The sequence below is a fragment of the Oryzias latipes genome, chromosome 16 (assembly GCF_053564925.1).
Source record: "Oryzias latipes strain Hd-rR chromosome 16, Olatipes_Hd-rR_3.1".
Taxonomy (NCBI): Eukaryota; Metazoa; Chordata; class Actinopteri; order Beloniformes; family Adrianichthyidae; genus Oryzias; species Oryzias latipes.
The window spans coordinates 27,629,404-27,650,200 of record NC_136252.1 but is presented as its reverse complement, the minus strand read 5'-3'; the positions used below and the strand labels follow the sequence as shown (position 1 = coordinate 27,650,200).

The 20,797-nt window shown below is 43.4% G+C and overlaps 1 protein-coding gene across 1 annotated transcript in view; it reads left to right on the top strand.

The window, feature by feature from the left end:
• The window catches only part of LOC101155716 (mannosyl-oligosaccharide 1,2-alpha-mannosidase IA), a 187,785-nt gene that overhangs the window by 106,582 nt on the left and 60,406 nt on the right, over positions 1–20,797 (top strand). Inside the window, exon 3 of the mRNA XM_004078309.5 lies at positions 6,903–7,018. Coding sequence (XP_004078357.1) covers positions 6,903–7,018 — 116 coding nt within the window. The remainder of the gene's footprint in view (positions 1–6,902; positions 7,019–20,797) is intronic.

Genomic DNA, 20,797 nt, shown 5'->3' with positions numbered 1-20,797 from the left:
TGTGGTCATTTTATTTCCCCTAAATATTGTTACAAAATGTCCATAATAAAACAATAACGTGCTGTAAAAAACTAGGGATTTCCAGTTCCAATCACTTTATCAGGAACTGGGCCACATCCTATAGTTTCACGAATGTCATGATGCGGACGTGAGTTCAGAATGACCCAGATGCTGGAACCCGGAAGGAGGCTAGGACTCAATGGTAAGTTTCAAGTGGTTTAATCTGAAATAGGTCTTGACAGGTTTATCTCTAGTCAAAGAGCTAAGGCTAGCTGGAGAAATCTTGAGGAGGAATTTCCTTGAGGGAGTTCTGCGGCGTGGGCGAGGCTTGAACCATGGCGAGGAGAGGCGGCTGGCTGGAGGTTTCTTGAGGCGGATAGACAGCAGCGTAGGAGGACAGCGACCAGGTGAGGATCCAATAGGTTTAAGTCCTGAGGCAGAGCGAGAAAAAAACACTATGAGCGTGAGGCAATGAGACGTGAGACATAAACATGAGCTGACCAGACTATGCACCATAGGAGGAACAACGAACTGGCACCGGCTGATGATCCAGGAGGAGCTTATGAAGGAAGGTGTAGATGAGGTGAGTGAATCCAGCTGGTCGCGTCCAACACAGGAAGGAGGGGGGAGGAGGGAGTAGCTGCCAGGCCATGACAGTACCCCCCCCTCAACGACCGCCACCAGGCGGTCCAGGGCGACGATCAGGATGGGCAGCATAGAAGTCGTCGATGAGGGTACGGTCCAGGACGAGCGAACGCGAGATCCACGAACGTTCCTCTGGACCATACCCCTCCCAATCCACCAAGAACTGGACCCCGCGACCCCGACGCCGAACGTCCAAGATCTTGGAGACAGAGAAGGCGGGGGCCCCATCGATGGTACGGGCGGGCGGCGGGGAAGCGGCCGGCGGGCACAAAGGGCTCTCGGAAACAGGCTTGATCTGTGACACATGGAATGTGGGGTGTATCTGCAGAGCCGCCGGCAGACGAAGTCGAACACAGGTCGGATTAATGACCCGGTCGATCGTATAAGGCCCAATGAACTTGGGCGACAGCTTGCGAGAGGACCCCTGGAGAGGGACATTACGGGAGGACAGCCACACCCTTTGACCTGGTTGGTATTCGGGACTCACCCCCCTGTGACGGTTGGCAATCTGGCGGTTATTCTCAGCGGTGCGGACGAGAGCGGCCTTGGTCTGCAGCCAGATCTCCTGACAGCGCTGCAGATGGAGCTGGATAGAGGGAACCGCCAGATCCAATTCCTGGGAAGGAAACAAGGGGGGTGAGTAGCCCAGCGAGGCTTCAAAAGGTGACCGTCCCGTGGCTGTAGAGGTGTGGGAATTATGGGCATATTCTGCCCAAATCAGATACTTGGACCAGTCAGCATGGTTCTGAGCTGCCAAGCATCTGAGGGTGGCCTCTAGCTCTTGGTTCGCCCGCTCCGCTTGACCGTTAGCCTGAGGATGGTACCCTGAAGTCAAACTGACCGTGGCCCCCAGGGCGGAGCAGAATGCTTTCCAAACTTGGGATGTAAACTGGGGGCCACGATCTGACACGATGTCACAAGGGATCCCATGATGTCGGAAGACGTGGTTGACGAGGGCGTCGGCGGTCTCAGTGGCCGTGGGAAGTTGAGGGAGTGGAACAAACTGGGCGGCTTTGGAGAATCGGTCTATGACGGTTAGTATGACCGTATGGCCCTGTGAAGGTGGGAGTCCTGTGACAAAGTCCACAGCAATGTGGGACCAGGGACGGCTAGGGATGGGCAGCGGCAGCAGGAGACCAGAAGGAGGTCGGTTAGACGTCTTGGAGCGAGCGCAAGTACTACAAGCAGCTATGTACTCCTTGACGTCACGTTCCAAGGTGGGCCAGAAAAAGCGACGCTTAAGGAGTCGAATAGTCCGAAAAACCCCTCCGTGGCAGGCGAGACGTGAGGTGTGACCCCAGGTGAGGACCTCGGACCTGAGGGAGTCTGGAACATAGAGGGTGCCAGGAGGGTTTGTGATACCGGCGGGGATCTCGCTCTGGGCCTGCTGGACCCTGTTCTCAATCTCCCACGTGAGATTGCCTATAAAACAGGACGTTGGTAGAATGGTGGAGACAGAGTTGTCGTCAGACCTGGAGTATTTGCGTGAGAGGGCGTCTGGCTTGACATTACGGCTGCCTGGACGATATGTGATGGCGAAGTTGAATCGATCAAAAAATAAGCACCACCTGGCTTGACGGGAGTTGAGCCGTTTTGCACTGCGTAAATATGCCAAGTTCTTGTGGTCTGTCCAAACTATAAATTGTTGTTCCGCCCCCTCCAGCCAGTGACGCCATTCTTCCAACGCGAGCTTGATGGCTAGCAACTCACGATTGCCCACATCGTAGTTCCGCTCAGCCGGACTTAGTTTGCGGGAAAAGAACGCACAGGGCTTAAGTTTCCCCGTGCCGTCCTCGCGCTGGGACAAAACAGCGCCCACCCCCGAGTCAGAGGCGTCGACTTCCACAATGAATTGCTTAGCCACGTCGGGTTGGATGAGGATAGGTGCGGAAACAAACAGGGACTTTAAACGTTTGAAAGCGGCATCAGCGGCAGAGTTCCAGACAAAAGGGCGATTGATGGAGGTGAGTTGCGTGAGAGGGGCTGCAATACTGCTGTAATCACGAATGAAACGGCGATAGAAGTTGGAAAACCCCAGGAATTGTTGGAGCTTCTTGCGGGTTTGTGGAGTCTCCCACTGAGCGACAGCCTCGATCTTAGCGGGGTCAGGATGGATGTTGCCAGCTTCGATAATATAACCCAAGAACGGGACGGAGGACACATGAAACGCACACTTCTCAGCCTTGACATACAACTGATTGGCGAGAAGCCGTTCTAGGACAAGACGGACATGATGTTCGTGTTGTGTTTCATTGGAGGAAAAAACAAGAATATCGTCAAGATACACGAAGACAAAACGATCAAGAAAGTCCCTGAGGACATCATTTACCAAACGCTGGAACACTGCGGGGGCGTTGGTAAGCCCAAACGGCATCACAAGGTACTCGAAATGGCCCAACGGGGTGTTGAAAGCCGTCTTCCACTCGTCACCTTCGCGCATGCGTACAAGGTGGTAAGCGTTCCTGAGATCAAGTTTCGAGAAGATTTTAGCATGTTGGACAGAGTCGAAAACAGATTCTAATAATGGTAGGGTGTATTTATCCTTGACCGTGATCTGATTCAACTCTCGAAAATCGATGCATGGTCGCAACGTCTTATCCTTCTTCTCCACAAAAAAAAACCCGGCAGCGACTGGGGAAGAGGAAGGACGTATGTGACCCAGGGAAAGAGCCTCCTGAATATAGGCCTCCATGGAGCTCTTTTCAGGACCGGAAAGATTGTACAATTTACTCTTTGGAAGAGGAGCTCCATTTAGCAATTCGATAGCGCAGTCGTATGGTCGATGTGGCGGTAAAGCACTAGCCCTAGATTTACTGAATACGGAACGTAGGTCATGATAACAGGAGGGTATGTTAGACAGATCTATTTCTTTATCGGGTCCAGAGTCAGGTAACTTGGTGAGGGGAACAGCAGACTGCAGGCAGTTTGCCATACAGAAAGTGCTCCAGTTGGAAATGCGAGACGAACTCCAGTCAATACTGGGATTGTGCTTCTGAAGCCAAGAAAACCCGAGAATTAACGGCGTCTGCGGACATTGAGTGATAAAGAAATTATGGTATTCCCTGTGGTTACCGGAGGTAATAACGAGAACCGGACCGGTGCGTTTGGTAATGCGTGAAAGTTGTTTTCCCCCCAGACCCGCAGCATTAACAGCGTTATCGAGGACTTCAACCGGGAGAGAGAGTTCATGAACGAGACTTTGATCCATTAAACTATGTTCGGCCCCAGAGTCAACAAGAGCTTTAAATTCAAAAACTTAGTTCTTATTGCAAATCTTGACAGGAACGAGTAAAAACTTGGAAACGTGAGAAGGTTCAGGGTCACCCCCCCGTGGCCCGTCCCTAAACGAGGGGCTTCTGGAGTCCAAACGAGCGGTGCATTGAGAGACCTGATGGCCCGCCTGACCACAGTAAAAACATAACCCCCCATCACGACGCTTCTTTCTCTCCTCTAGAGAGAGCTTGGAGTGGCCTATTTGCATGGGTTCATCAGTTTTGACGGGGGGCGAAGCTAGGCTCGCTGGAGCCGCCAGGGGTAAGTCGCGAACGGGATAGTCAAGGGATGGAGGTGGCTTACATTTCTGCTCAGCGAGGCGTTCCCGGAGGCGGATGTCCGACCTCAGGGCGGCCGTGACAAGTTCTTCGAAAGTGCCTGCTTCGGGCTGGGTGCAAAGATGATCCTTAATGCGCTCATTCAGTGACTGGTAAAAAATCCCCTTGAGTGCGGGATCTGGCCATCCAGCCTCGACAGCAAAAATCCGGAAGTCAATGAGATGTTCACTCACCGGACGGTTACCCTGCCTGAGACCTAGCAACCGTCGGGTGGCTTCCTCCTGCTTTCGAGGCCGGTCGAAGACGAGGCGGAACTCTCCCAGGAAGCGTTCGAAAGGGAGATGCGAGATAGGATGGGAGGCCAGGAAAGCTTGAGCCCATTGCAGCGCCTTACTACGGAGAGAGTTCACGATTAGTGAGATACGAGTGTGATCGGCTTGATAATACCTGGGGGCTTGTTGGAAAATCAGTTCACATTGCAGAAGGAACCCTCCGCAGGCAGAAACATCCCCGAAAAAAGGTTCCGGCTGTAGTCGAACATTTTCCGGGATGAGGGTGGAAGCGGATGTAGCGTTGTTGCCGGAAATAGGAGGCGGAGCAGAGACTGTGGGCCTTGAAGTTTGACCAGAAAATTCATTAAGAGTCCGAGTGATACCGTTGATGCGAGAAACCAGATCCTCTTGTACAGACGTAATACGAGTGAGTAAGTTAGACTGAAGTCCCAGAAAAATACCTTGTTGGGTAACTGCATGGCGGAGCCCTTCCGGGTCAGCTGGGTCAGAGGTTTGGCCAGTTCGTTCTGTCATGATGCGGACGTGAGTTCAGAATGACCCAGATGCTGGAACCCGGAAGGAGGCTAGGACTCAATGGTAAGTTTCAAGTGGTTTAATCTGAAATAGGTCTTGACAGGTTTATCTCTAGTCAAAGAGCTAAGGCTAGCTGGAGAAATCTTGAGGAGGAATTTCCTTGAGGGAGTTCTGCGGCGTGGGCGAGGCTTGAACCATGGCGAGGAGAGGCGGCTGGCTGGAGGTTTCTTGAGGCGGATAGACAGCAGCGTAGGAGGACAGCGACCAGGTGAGGATCCAATAGGTTTAAGTCCTGAGGCAGAGCGAGAAAAAAACACTATGAGCGTGAGGCAATGAGACGTGAGACATAAACATGAGCTGACCAGACTATGCACCATAGGAGGAACAACGAACTGGCACCGGCTGATGATCCAGGAGGAGCTTATGAAGGAAGGTGTAGATGAGGTGAGTGAATCCAGCTGGTCGCGTCCAACACAGGAAGGAGGGGGGAGGAGGGAGTAGCTGCCAGGCCATGACAACGAATGGAATTGGATGTAGCTTCCAGATCAGGGATCGGATATTTATTTTTTTTCTATTGATCAGCTCTATATATTTCAAGATTATTATTAAAGATAGAAACTTTTTGTGAAGTCTGTGAACGGATCATGACATTTTATTGTCGTAAAGCAGAGCAGAAAACGACTGTAGTTTGAGCAAGAGGCGCACAAAACAGTTGGCTAAAGTTGGCAAAATATTCACAGATTTAGTCTTCCGGGATAAATAACTCTTTTAATAAATGTTTTAAACTGACAGCAAGTATTTTGTGTTTTGTCTCAACTCAAACAACGACCTAAAAAATGCATTTCAAAAGAAAAAAGGTTAATAAAGAATAGTTTTTCTTTGATTTTGTTTATTATGACAATTTCTCTCCCGGTGCTGTGACAGAGGCAGCAGTTAGACAACAAACAGGGGACCGTCTACAAAGTGCAAGCTCAAGGAAAATTAAAAAAAAAAATCCATAATCTCTCAAAACAACCAAAATTGATAAATGGTTACATTGATATGATCGAGTCACGAATACTTATCGTCATATTCATGCTACAACAATAATTTTGGAATCAAGTCTTTCTAAGGAATATTTAATGAAGATGTGAATCACATTTGATCAAAAATTCAAAGTTCAGTAGTTCTGAAGATACGAAAGCTACAATCACTCAACTTTCTCTCGTGACTAATTATCACCTATTTTTTACTAGTTACTAGTTAAATATTTTTTCATTTTTTTTTTTTTTTACTCGATTGTTCAAACTATTTCACAGAATGTTTTTAGGTGTTAAATGATAAAAGGTTAATAAAACAAAAATCTGGGAAAACCTGGATCTGCTTTTAAATTCCTGCCCTTTAAATGTGTTACAGAAGTATTGGATCGGGACCCGGTATCGGCAAACTGAAATACGTCTTTTAAGAGATGTGAATGAAAGTGAACATTTTTGTGTGGTGAGCTTTGATTTTAAAAGTTATTTGTGCTTCATTTTCCTGTTAAATTTTCACATCTAGTTTCCACAATAACAAGGTTTCCAGCTGCATTAGTGCAACATCATCACTGTACTAATTAGACCAAGTGAAGTCTTCTGTCAGCCAAGAAAGAAGGTACTTCCTCTCATCAGTGTAAAGATGACGTTTGATCAGTGAATAATGGCTTCCACAGAAATGGTTAGAGTCACACAATACCTTAAAAAATATGTATTTCATAGAATTATTCATGTCTGACTACTTAGGCATGCTCTTCAGAACAACTGAAATGGTTTCAATTACATTTGGGGAAAAAAAGCTTTAGGTTCTCATTTCATTTTTTAAACCTTTGTGTAAATGTACAAAACAGTTTAAATTCCTTTTTTTCTTTGTTTTTTGTATTTTGCAGGCGGCCTAAGAGGAGCATCCATCATTGACTCACTGGACACTCTGTATATCATGGGACTGATGGACGAGTACTACGAGGCTCAGGAGTGGGTGCAGAACAATCTGGACCTAAATTCGGTAAGAAGTGCTCATGATTGAAACCAGCATAGAGGACCCTTTTGATCAGGGATTCCTAATCTTTTTCAAAAACTTTTTTTAGAATTTTAACTGATTTATTACAAGAAAACAAAGCAGCAGAAGACAAACAATATTTTTTCTCTCTTACTTCTTCATACATGATGATTTTGATTGTTCTCAGCAAATCCAACAACCTGAAGTTTCTGTGTAGCAGAACTGACGGTTGCTCATTCCAAGTAGCAAAAACCACATTTATCCTTTTTCATGTGTAAAGAAATATTGATAGGGTTTGTTTTGTGTGCTGCCTTTTGACAGTATTTTTTTTTATTTATCTGCGTTTTCATCTGACCCTTTTGGGTTTTGAACATCTTTAAGAAAATCTTAAGAAGCGCAGGCATTCAGATAAAAGACCTTGACAAACACACATCCAAGAAGATGCTTTCTAAAACTTTAAACAGACTTCGGAAATGGTCACTTCCTGGACTCCAATACGTCTTCAGAGGCTTTAAAATGACAACATTTAGTCTATCCCGTTGATGTATTTTTATGGTGCAAAGAAAAAGCAATAACCTTGAGAAATTGAGGGCTTATCTCAGAAAACAATAAAGTATGAAGTTCAGGTGCTTCTCTTGCCTCGGTTTTTTTCCTTTAGCTGGACTTCCAAGGCCCTGCACAACATGTGCAAACATGCTAATAACTGTCAGCTTTAAAAGTGTTTGTGATTGATGCCGGCTCCAGCGTCCTCTTGACTCAGACTGGTTGTTTTCACTCAGGCTCAGTGGATTCTTGAAAATGACATTAGAGGAGGAGGAGCCGCTTCTCTCCCTCTCATGTGTTACTGTCAGAGCAGGGCGAAAGCTGCATAAATTAGGACAGAAATGTCTTTGGTTTTTAACTCGCAATGCCCTGCTTCAAACAAATCTTTACTTTCTGAATAACAAACTATTTAAAGTCCCACTTCCATCATCTTTTGACCGATTATGTAAGCGTCTTTTAGTGAGGATTATGACATTTTTAGCTAAAATCTAAAAGCCTGAGTTGTTTTGTTGACATTGTTTTTGCAGAGCGGCATGCCTTCATTGGAAATGTGCCTCTGAGTTGTGGGCAGGACTGTTGGCATGAAGCAACCCTGCCTCCCCTTCCCGTCCTCCATTACTGAGAACTTTCTGTTTATGTGCTATCTCTCTCTAGCTTACAGCAAAACACACCACCAACGTAGCATTACCAGGTGAGCAATATCGCATCAAAATCCAGCCGTATCCAGCTTGGTTGAGGAAAATGCGGACCTTTATGGATCTAACCGTCTACAAACAGAATGGAGTGGAGGAGGGAGCTTGTGGCCCCTATTTTCTGTCACATGAGCTCTTTTTCAAATGACATTTTTTCATCTGCTCCTGATTCACAAAGATTTAGATAAAGAAATACTCAGCAATACAATTTAAAGCTTGCATTTCTTTATAAATGTCCTCCATCCTCAGAAAAATGTCACAAGAACGTTAGAAACACAAAAACACAATTTTTATTGGGGTTGGTCTTTTATGTTCTTTATTTTTTTTAAACATGTTCATGAAAACTATCTTTTAAAAAAAGAAACTTTTGTTGCTGGCGGATAAAAAGTGAATAACAAATTATGAAAATTGTCAAGCAGGTTAGGAAAGGGTATGTGGCTGCTTAATGTTAAAGTTAAAGTACCTTTAGCTGTCACACACGTAGGTGTGTGAAATTTGTTCTCCGCATTTGACCCATCCCCTGGGGGAGGGGTGAGCTGCGGACACAGCTGGACTCGGGATTAAACCCCCGATCCAACCCTGAGTGTCATTGGGTCCCATTTTTAGAGTCTTTGGTATGACTCGGCCTCGATTTGTACTCATAACCTTCCAGTCACAGGCCGGACACTCTACCACAAGGGCACTGAGCTGGTTAATGCTGGTTATAATCAGTGGCGTACCAAGCTGGATTCACAGGTTAAAACACATTTAAGTCAAAGTGACTTTTTTTTTCCATTACGAGTGTAGTCCATGTAGCTCTGAACGTCTTCTGACTTAATTTGCAGCAGGATTTTTGAGTTTAGTCAATGTGAGGTCACTTCTGAACCACCTCCACCAAATGCAATAAAATGTGGTTTCTGTATCGGTTTTACAAAAATAGGAAAACAGCTTGGACTGCATGTGGAAGTGTCTACGCTGAGCTGTAATTACTGCAGTTCACCGCATGCAATGACAGCTTGTCAAATTTCTCAACTCTGAGTTGTTTTGTTTGCTAACAAATATTGGTGGTGAGCGCTAAAATCACTTGTTTATATCTGTCGGTGTCTTGGTATGAAGGTGTCTTCATACCAAAACAAGTCAGAGCTTTAGTTTGTCTGGCGTGGTGCACAGGATGCCCTTATCATTGAATTCTTTGGAAATATTCCACATCTGACAGCTGTGCGCTCTTTTTATTACACTGGGGAGCAGCCCCAGTTTATAATCAGTGCCAAAACAGACTTGCAATGTGTTTATGATGTGCTTTTATCCCGCACAGCTCGGCACACTCTTTATCACCCCCAATGCTGTGCCAAAAAGAGAAATTTTCTCCTGAGATGGCATGCAGTCACGTGCACAGATCCAGAATGAAAGACAGATGTGGAGCAAGTTGTTACATTTGGAGTTCATGGTTCATCCCAGTGCTTACGGATGACGATTAGCTTTGAGTGGCGCTGGAGCTCCCGGCGGTGGCAGCACTCGCGGCCTGAGTGGAGACGGCCATTAACAGCCACGGTGTCGCTAATCACAAAGACAGCAAACACAGATTTACACTTCACAGTGAACCTCTCCATGGGTGTCATCTGCCATTTTTCATTAGCTTCAACCCCTGGCGCTGTCATCAATGGACACTGGAGGGAGGGCTCCCACTTCCATTCCTCTGGGACAGCCAGCCTGTTTAGAACTTTTTCGATTAAGTCTCCAAATATTATGAATTCTCAGGGGGAAATGGTTAGCAGGTCTTGGTTTGGAGGCCTTCTGGCCCACAAGTGGCCGGGATAAGCTCCGGCAGCCCTGTGACCCCAAAAGGGATAAAACAGATTAGAAGATGAATGAATTAATTAACTTTTTATAGCATATAAACAATCAAACTATTTAGCCATAAGTCCTGGGTCATTCTAGTAAAAGCAGTTTTGTGGGGGGGGGGAAACAAGCAATTAGTAATATTTTTTAGGTTTTGAGTCTGCCTATAGTTTTCAAAGTCATACAGCAGCAGAATGAAAGAGAAAAAGAGTGGAGGCAGACGACACGCAAGGATTTATTTGCAGACATTTTTCTTAATTACATTACAATGTCAGCAGATGCAGTAGGCCAGACTGCAGAGCTACATTTATCTTTTCAGGCTTGTCTGTCATCCACAGCTCGACACACAGTGACAGCCGGTCTATAACTTGTTAGCGGTGAAACAAGGACACGACTGACAGAGTCGGTGTTACAGTAGTGCAGATTTGACAGTAATTGCAGGAAGTTTTAGCCAGTTTCTCTCCACCAAGAGCCTTGGCCATCAGCTAGTTCTTGCTATAAATAGTTTTTACAAGAATCTTTTGTTTTTATTTTTTGACGGTTAAAATAAAACTAATCAAATCAAACTTTATTTATAAAAACAAAATGACACTCTTGAAATTTAGCACAGTTTAAAGTAGAAATAGTTTAAAAAAGTTGTACAGTAAAAATCACAATTTTAACTATGCAACATGATTAGTCAATTTCATGAAAAAAAATGACGGTTAAAAAATATATCGATATTACAAATCTATTTCAAATATTGTTTCAATTTATTTATTGATAGGAAAAAACAAACTTATTTCCACCCCCATTATGTTTTACTTAACCTTATTATTATCATTAATTTATTTAACAAAGTTGCCATAATCCAGTTTTTAACATCTATTTAAAGTTTTTAAACTCTCACACCGATCATCTTTTGATCTATAGTAGAACAGTTCCCAGTGGTCTTTGAATCATGACCAGGGCTCTAAATTAACTCCGACCACCAACCAAATGCAAACCTCATTTTGGCAGGTAGAAAAACAGTTTCATAGCTACTTTGGGAGGTGAGGCATTGTTCACCATCTCAAACTCACAACCATGACTTCTTAGGTGTCTGCCTCCCTTGGCTGCCACGAACTTGGCTACCACAAATATCCATCCCAGAGTTGGTTCAAACATTTAACTCTGTCTTTATTGTGCAGATTTAAAAGTCGCCGCAGCACAAGATGCATTCAGGGACTGCATGGAATTTCCACACTTGAAAAATAATTGTGCCAAAACCTCCTGTTAGTCTTCCATTCGAGCTACTGCTGCATGAAGAATAAGTTCTTGGCAGCATCATCGATGGGCATTATGGGGCTGATGACTGATTGAAATGGAAATTGTAGATGATGGCATGATTATTTTTATTTCATCTACTGGTACGAGGAGATTTTCAGCTTTAACGGACAGCAGCAGAGCTGCCCTTGTGGCATTTCAGATCAAATTATGTTAATTTTTTCCCTGTTATCTTACAAACACAATTTTTTCCCGTACTTTTTTTTAACCTCTAACTCTGGTCAAATATTTTTTTTAAAGGTTAAGAGAAAAGTGTACTAAAGGTGCATATTAATATTTTACTATTTAGGCTCACTTTTTGATATTTTTATCTACTAACTTTCATTTTTGAGAATTCAATTCTTGTAGTTTCAAGAATCAATATAATTTTTGGAAGCTAAAATAAGATACTGCCTTTTACGTTTTTATCAGTTACAAATAGGATAGGAAAAGATTTAAGAAAAGCAGCTGCAGAGGCTGATATGAGCCTCATATTTTTTATTTTTATGGTCGTGAACCCTTAAGAAGAGACTCTGGGGTTAATCCAAACTGAGCTTTGTGTAAGCCGATCAGAGGGGGAAGGAGAAACGGTAACACAGGGGTGAAGATGTTTTTTTGTCAGAAGATTATTTCTCTTTTGCCTCTGCTAAAGCAGTGAGCATGAGGCTTGTAGCCGTTAGCTGAACACTTGTAATGACAGTCTATTACTGTAACATCTGTATTAGTGTCAGACAGTTCATCGAAATGGAGGTCACAGCAAGACTTTGTGTCTTCTGTAGTAAAAATAGGCTGGATGTGTTGTCCAATCAAATTTAATTTAAAAACATTCTTAAAATGCAAAAACCCTTTAGTTTTATTCCTAATAGAATCACGGCGATTTATAAAGGATTTAATTCCATGTTGAAACGTTCAATAATGAGCAAAGTTGCATGATTTTCTGAGAGTTCTGCAGTTTTTGAGAACGTTTTACGTAAAAAACCTGGACTATCAAACAACAAGTCGGGGATCGTCTGCACAGTTTCAGATGTCATTATTGTTGGAAACAAGATCTTTTACAGCAAACTCTACAATATTTGACTTCAACTCCTCTCAGTGTCTAGCCACAGGGGTTGCAAGCCAGTTGCCTCTGTGCCGGTCCCAAGCCCGGATAAATAGAGAGGGTTGCGTCAGGAAGGGCATCCGGCGTAAAAATTGCCAAAATAACCATGCGAATCATCCACAACACTTTAGACATACCGGATCGGTCGAGGCCCGGGTTAACAACGACCGCCACCGATGCTGTTAACCTACAGGGTGTCGGTGGAAATTTGACTACTGTTGGTCGAAGAAAGAGAGGAGGCAGAAGGGTCCGTGGCCAGAGAGAGAAGGGAAAAGGCAGGAACATAGGTTTGAGAATAGGGACTCTTAACGTTGGCACAATGACAGGGAAAGGCAGAGAGCTGGCAGACATGATGGAGAGAAGGAAGGTAGATGTACTGTGTGTGCAGGAGACAAGGTGGAAGGGCAGCAAGGCACGTAGTATTGGAGGAGGATACAAACTGTTCTATCATGGTGTTGATAGGAAGAGAAACGGGGTAGGAGTGATTCTGAAGGGGGAGTTTGTAAACAGTGTTCTAGAGGTGAAAAGAGTCTCAGACAGGATGATGAGCCTAAAGTTAGAAATTGAAGGGGTGATGGTGAATGTAGTCAGTGGGTATGCACCACAGGTTGGCTGTGAGTTAGAAGTGAAGGAGAGATTCTGGAGTGAGTTGGATGAGGTCATACAGAGTTTCCCCAGAGGAGAGAGAGTTGTTATTGGAGCAGACTTTAATGGCCATGTTGGTGAGGGCAACAGAGGTGATGAGGAGGTGATGGGCAGGTTTTGTGTGAAGGAAAGGAATCTGGAGGGACAGATGGTGGTGGACTTTGCGAAGAGGATGGAAATGGCTGTAGTCAACACTTACTTCCAGAAGAGAGAGGAACATAGAGTGACATACAGAAGTGGAGGTAGGAGTACTCAGGTGGACTACATCCTATGTAGACGAGGTCATTTGAGAGAGGTTAATGACTGCAAAGTGGTGGTAGGAGAGAGTGTAGCCAGACAGCACCGCATGGTGGTGTGTAAGATGACTCTGGAGGTCAGGAAGAAGAAGAGAGGGAAAACAGAAAAGAAGACCAAGTGGTGGAAGCTACAGAATGAAGAAACTTGTGAGGAATTTAGGCAGAAGTTGAGGCAGGTCCTGGGTGGTCAGGATGAGCTTCCAGAGGACTGGGAAACTACAGCAGAGATTATCAGGGAAACAGGTAGGAAGGTGCTAAGTGTGTCATCTGGAAAGAGGAAAGACGGTAAAGAGACTTGGTGGTGGAATGAGGAAGTACAGGAATGCGTCCAGAGGAAGAGGTTGGCTAAAAGGAAGTGGGATGTAGAAAGGACTGAGGAAGGTAGACAGGAGTACAAGGAAGCGCAGCGTAGAGTGAAGAGAGAGGTGGCAAAGGCCAAACAGAAAGCTTACGATGAGCTATATGACAGGTTAGACACAAAGGAAGGAGAGAAGGACTTGTACAGACTAGCCAGACAGAGAGACAGAGATGGGAAGGACGTGCAACAGATAAGGGTGATTAAGGACAGAGACGGAAAGCTGCTAACAACCCAGGAGAGTGTACAGAAAAGATGGAAGGAGTATTTTGAGGAGCTGATGAACGAGGAAAATGACAGGAAAAGAAGGGAGGAAGATGTGGTTGTTGTGGAGCAGGAAGTAGCAGAGATTGGAAAGGATGAGGTTAGGAAGGCTCTGAAAAGGATGAAGAGCGGAAAGGCCGTTGGTCCTGATGACGTACCTGTGGAGGTATGGAAGTGCTTAGGAGAGACAGCAGTGGAATTTCTAACGAGGTTGTTCAATAGGATTTTAGAGAGTGAGAAGATGCCTGAGGAATGGAGGAGAAGCGTTCTGGTTCCGATCTTTAAGAACAAGGGTGACACGCAGAACTGCAGTAACTATAGAGGAATAAAGTTGATGAGCCACACAATGAAGCTGTGGGAAAGAGTAGTGGAAGCCAGGCTTAGGAAGAAGGTGGAGATTTGTGAGCAGCAGTATGGTTTCATGCCCCGTAAGAGCACCACTGATGCCATTTTTGCTTTGAGAATGTTGATGGAAAAGTACAGAGAAGGTCAGAAGGAGCTGCATTGTGTGTTCGTAGATTTAGAGAAGGCGTATGACAGGGTGCCGAGGGAGGAGCTGTGGTACTGTATGAGGTCGTCTGGAGTGGCAGAGAAGTATGTCAGAGTAGTTCAGGACATGTATGAGAGAAGTATGACGGTGGTGAGATGTGCTGTAGGTCAGACAGAGGAGTTCAAGGTGGAGGTGGGACTACACCAAGGATCAGCTTTGAGTCCTTTTTTGTTTGCTATGCTGATGGACAGGCTGACAGACGAGGTAAGACAGGAATCTCCCTGGACAATGATGTTTGCGGATGACATTGTAATTTGCAGTGAGAGTAGAGAGCAGGTGGAGGAACAGCTAGAGAGGTGGAGGTTTGCTCTGGAAAGAAGAGGTATGAAGGTCAGTCGTAGTAAGACAGAATACATGTGTCTGAACGAGAGGGATCAAGGTAGAAGCGTTAGGTTACAGGGGGCTGAGGTGAAGAAGGTGCAGGAGTTTAAGTACTTGGGGTCAACAGTTCAGTGTGATGGGGAGTGTGGAAAAGAGGTGAAGAGGCGAGTGCAGGCAGGTTGGAGCGGGTGGAGGAAAGTGTCAGGAGTGTTGTGTGACAGAAGAGTGCCAGCAAGACTCAAAGGAAAGGTGTACAAGACAGTGGTGAGACCAGCTCTGCTCTATGGGTTAGAGACGGTAGCAGTGAGACAGAGACAAGAGGGTGAGATGGAGGTAGCGGAGATGAAGATGTTGAGGTTCTCCTTAGGAGTGACCAGGTTAGACAGGATAAGGAACGAATACATCAGAGGGACGGCTCATGTTGCCTGTGTTAGCGACAAAGTCAGAGAAGCCAGACTGAGATGGTTTGGACATGTTCAGAGGAGGGATAGTGGATATATTGGTAGAAGGATGTTGGAGATGGAGCTGCCTGGCAGGAGGGCAAGAGGACGGCCAAAGAGGAGATATATGGATGTCTTAACAGAGGACATGAAGTTGGCTAACGTTAGGGTAGAAGATGTTTATGATAGAGTGAGGTGGAAAAGGATGATTCGCTGTGGCGACCCCTGATGGGAAAAGCCGAAAGAGAAAGAAGAACTCCTCTCAGTGTCGTAGTAAATGCATCAAACCTCAGTACATCCAAAGAAATGATGCATCAAGAAAATGTATTCTGCACATTTTGAGGGTTAAAAGCCAAACCAAGATCTGATACTACATGTTCATTTAAATTAGTTTGACAAAGAAAGCTTTGTTCAGATTAAAAACAAAACCCAAAAATGTGCTTAGTACCACATTTGGAGAATAAATGTTCATTTGCAGGTGGAGAAAAGACCAAAACACTTGAGCAGATCATGTGGGTCCTTTTGATAATGTGTTCCACTTGAGTTTAGATTTTCCAGTAAACTTCATAATCTATTAGAAACAAGAAGGTGCTTCTGTCTTTAAAAAATATCCCATCTTGGCCGTAACATAAGTCTGTCGATGGTGCTAATGGGATCTATTTTCGTTTTGACTTTTACCTTCTGGGGTCGCCACAGCGAATCAGCTTCCTCAATGTCACCTTTTCTTCTATATGTCTACAGGAACTGATATCATTTTTTTTTTGTAATTGTAATGTCATACATTTTTGTTAAGCAGTGGCTCTAACAAAAACCTGAAAAAAATTAAGAATGATTCTGACCCTAAAACGATTAAAAAGGTTTCCTTTTCTCTGTAATTAGTACAAATGACATAATATTTAAAAATGGTTCTGAATTTCACCCTAAAGTGTTTGTTCCATTTAAAACTGTTTTTGCTGTTTACCTTAAGTAGACAAATGCTTAGTGTCATATTATTAAACACTTTTTTTTCCCTTGAGAAGAGAGAAAAACATTTAAAGAAAAGAAAAATGGGTGATGTGATGCCAGTCAAGTCAATTTATGCTCATCAGCAGAAACCACACTATTTCCCTGAATACCTTCAGTGAAATCTGCAAACCCTCCGGCGTGCAGATTTAATCAGTTTAAAGCCTGATCTGTTGTGACTTTAGAGTTGCTGTTTATAGATTACAGGATCCCCTGTGTATTTCCTGATGATTCTCACAAAGCGTATTCATGACAACTAGAGACATCCCCTGGCGATAAGCTGATACCGTGTTAGAATTCCCAAGATGGATGTGTGATGAGGAAATGTGAACATTTAGGAAGATCCTTTCACATCCAGGATGAGCAACTCTGAAATCTCATTTGCCTTTGTTGCAAAAAACCAAAGAAACTTTTTCAAATTTTTTCTTTACAGCATTTTAAGCAGGCCCCATTATTGCCAAGTAGAACTGAAAATTTGATTTTTTTTTTTTAAAAATGCATAATCCCTTTAATTCATATACATTTTAGTTAAACTGGATGGCAAATCATTTTTCTTCAGATCAGTTGGCATAATGTCATAAATGACATGTTAGGATCATTCAGCACATCTTGTCTAAATCAAAATATTTCACCTCATGCAAATTGGAAGTAATTCTTTGGTCTCTCTCTTGACCCTGACTTATTTAGAGACATTCTCTGCCTAATTTCACAAGCAAATAATAGAAACTATGAAAAGAAAAAAAAATATTGTTTTTAACTTATTTATTTTTCACTTCATGAAATGCATTGGTGGCTTCATTAGTACTTTATTTTGCTGAAATGCAGACGGTCCTCAGTGGCAACTGAGCAATAATTATCCCCTTTAATTACAGTGGAAGTTTTGTGTAATCATAAACATTATTCTCTGAAAAATCAGAGTACAAAAACAACCTAGAATCTTCACAATCATCTCCAGTATTTGCATTTGCTTGAGAACTCTGTTTCTTGGCAATCAAATCAGCACTGCTCCAACAAGAAGTGAAAGGAAATAGCTCAAATTAAAACTCAAGTGTCTTTGACGGTTTGGTACAATGAGCCTAAATGCACTGTTTACTCAAAGTGAAAGGCAAGCTTGGCCTGGAGGCAAGAGATTGTGCTGCCACTCAAGATGCCTGAATTACTTTTAGTCTCGACTCATTGTTTTAACCAAGTTTGGTAGCGAAACGGCGTTAAAACTTTTTGAGCCCCCCGTTATACCAAACACCAGTCTGTCCCTCCGAATCTTTTAGATACAAATGAGTTGCTGTGGATCATCTTCATATCTGAGGGGTTCTGTAAATCATTGGGTTTAGTTTCTACTTTTTGGCAAAGACTGTAATGAGAAAACCTGGGTCAAGGTCACAGCATGCCAACTGTTTCACAAAGTTTAAAATAACCTATTTTTTCCCTGCATCACTAAAACACAATAATTTATGTTATGCATTATCTCTGTAGATTTTCTGTTGTTTTTAAACTTTATGTAATTTATTGTTTTTTTCTTCAAAACATGCAATCACATTCTGGACAAATCTTAATCCTAATATTGAAAGTGAATGAAAGCAATTTTATTCAGTTTGTGACGGCTTGTTGACTGCGTATATCAGAGTGAGGTGACACTGATTTGTAACTAGGAAACCCGGGGCAAAGTGGTTGTCTACCTCAAGAGACCCGTTATCTTTTGACCCCTCTGACCTCCTGGCTGCTTTAAACGAGGGTGAAAATGCTCGCAGTCATGAAGGCATCACCGTCCTTTCTAGCGTCGTAAAAATGTTTGCAGAATACGGTCTTGGCCTGAGCCTGAGGTTAAGCTGAGCGGATGTTTCTCACAGGACAAGGCGGTTAAAACACTTTTTTTTTTAAGAAGCAGTGAATTTGTTCTCTGCAAACAAACCTGTCTTTTTTATTGTATTATTTATTTATTAGTAAAAGATTTTGAGCTTTTGGGCGTAAAAAAGGGTTAGACTCAAAAACGTCTAGTTAAGTTCAGTAAAATCGATATAATTGGACATCTATCAACTCAAAAGCTTAAGTTGGGTCTCAAGTGACTCCTCCTTTTAGTGGATCGTTTGATGGTAAATAACCTTGTTTTTTCTCAGAAACGAGAGAGTTGAACACTGTTGGTCAAGTGTGATTGACCAGGATGCATTTGAGGAAAAAACTGAGTCGGACAGTTGCTCACAGAGCTGAGAAGAAACAAAACGCAGCGGTGGATAATAAGGACAGAGTGCGAGCGTAACAGAATCCAAAGATGCTTGTACATCAGCTTTAAGGAAGTGGTAGGACCCAGCTGCATCTCTTAGTAGAGATCAGGAACTTGATCGCTGGATGCCGCTCATGCAGTTTCCCTGTTTGAGTCCACAGATTTAGTGGTGGGTGGGGGCATCCAATATTGGACCGGGATGAGGGATGGTGGGTTGGGCTGTAACTCAGCTGTAATTTATCATCCTGGCAGCTTTTTTAATTATTCACCAGGCTGTTACTATACAATTTATTGCATTTAATAGATGCTTATGCTGTTAATACATTAACTCTCTTTTCGTGCAGACTAAATGATGTTTGGGGAGTTGTTCTATAATACTGGGTTCAATGAATGATTATCAAAGGAACAAAATGCAAATGTTATGATCGGTTTGTGCTTGGCAGCTTTTTATTTACATTTCTAAGCTTCGGTCAGTCCTTATTTTGAGTTTTTTTCTTTGGTCATGTGGTTTAAAATATTGCAGATGCACTTGGAGGAGATGGTGTTTACAGCACTTTTTGTGCTTTCAAAAAACAAAAAAGAAAAGGTCTCAGAAAGTAGAAACATCTCACTTAAGTGGTAACTCTGCTGCAATATTATATTAAAAAAGGCTGTAACATGAGGCATTGTGAGGTCTTCTGAATATTTTATTGCTATAAATTCAAACAGTAACACTGCAGTGAGCAATGCAATTTATAGAAGCTCTTTTTTGTGGGTATAAATGCCTGTGAGGCTTTTTTTGTTGCGACTATCTCTTGTTTTCACAGAGGTCAATAAAATGTGTTACATGCATTTGACTTACTGACCCGAGAGCGTTCTAGTCACAGAACCATCACTTGGAACCATCAGCAGTCCAACCCTCAATATGGAATAGTGAGCACCACATGCCTTAAAAACCTCCTGACAGATACTTTTATCTAACTTACATTTTTGTTCGTTGAATGAGCAGACTGACCCGTCATGTAACACACTTTCAATTTGCCTAAATGGTGATGTGCCTAAAAAGCACACAGCCTGCAGAGTTTGATCCTTTGGTTCTGGCTCTCGTCAGATTAAAAAAGAATTTAGTTTTCCCATCATTGTTTTTCATTTACTGCTCAACTAAACTATTCCGATTTATGCACGGGGTGTTGACCTGTACAGGTGCTGCAGGTTTTTGGTTTGTCCAGGCCCGTGGAGGGTCGTAGTCGGAAGCGGCTGCACGTTGAGGGGAGAAAATGAAACGTACCATTGTCATGAGTGTAATAAGTGTATTGTGAAGTTTTTGTGAGAATAATGTAAGTTACACACACGTTTTATGTACAGGTAATGCTGTCAAATGGTGCCTTTACGTCGCACTCTAGACGTTAGTAAGGTACCTGTACTTGTCTTTACTGACTGCGTGTAAATGCTGCACAATGGGGTGATGCATAAATGCATTGGCAGTAATCAATTGCAATCAATTACAAAATAATATTCTAGAAGGTCTGATGGGATCTGAACAGTCAAAGATGCAACTGTTATATATACAAATTCTATTTTTAATCTATTTTCAATGTGTATTTATTTTTAGCAAAAATAACGTGTAATTCATTTGAATATGCTCTTCATTTCCTGATCATGAGCAGGTTGGATTATTTTAGAGATGATCTGATGCACATGAACACAGAAAAGTGGGGGGAAAAAAGGTGGTTTGACACATGAAGAGACGGAGTAAAGTAGAGCTGTTCATTGTCAAACAGCAGAGCCAGCAGCTGGGCCTGCAGCCAGCTCTGCTTCTCTGACGTCTGTCAAACACGATCAAATTGGTTGCTTTCATGAATTCTATGTGTTAATTTTCAGTGTTAAGTAAATCACAATGAATAAGTGAAACTGGGGAAGCAACCAACCACTTCATTTTTGTTTTTGGCCCATTTTCTTTGTCACGTTTGCTAATTTGAGTTTCAACTGGTAAAAATCTGGATGGCGGCGATGCTGTAAGGTAATTAGACAATAATGCCCCTCCATTAGCAGTAAATCACTGCAGAAACGCCAGAGCAAGACACCCCACTGGGCAACTGTTTAGTCTGCCTGTTGCCACACAGCAACGCAGCCTCCAACTCCGACAGCCAGGCTCACATCCCAGGAAAATTGTGGCTGAGTTTGGCGACGTTCTTTGCCATGGCGAGAGGCGGTGAACAAACGCTGTCAGCTGCAGTGGTGGTGAAGCAGAACACCTACGAGCTTCGACAGCCATGATC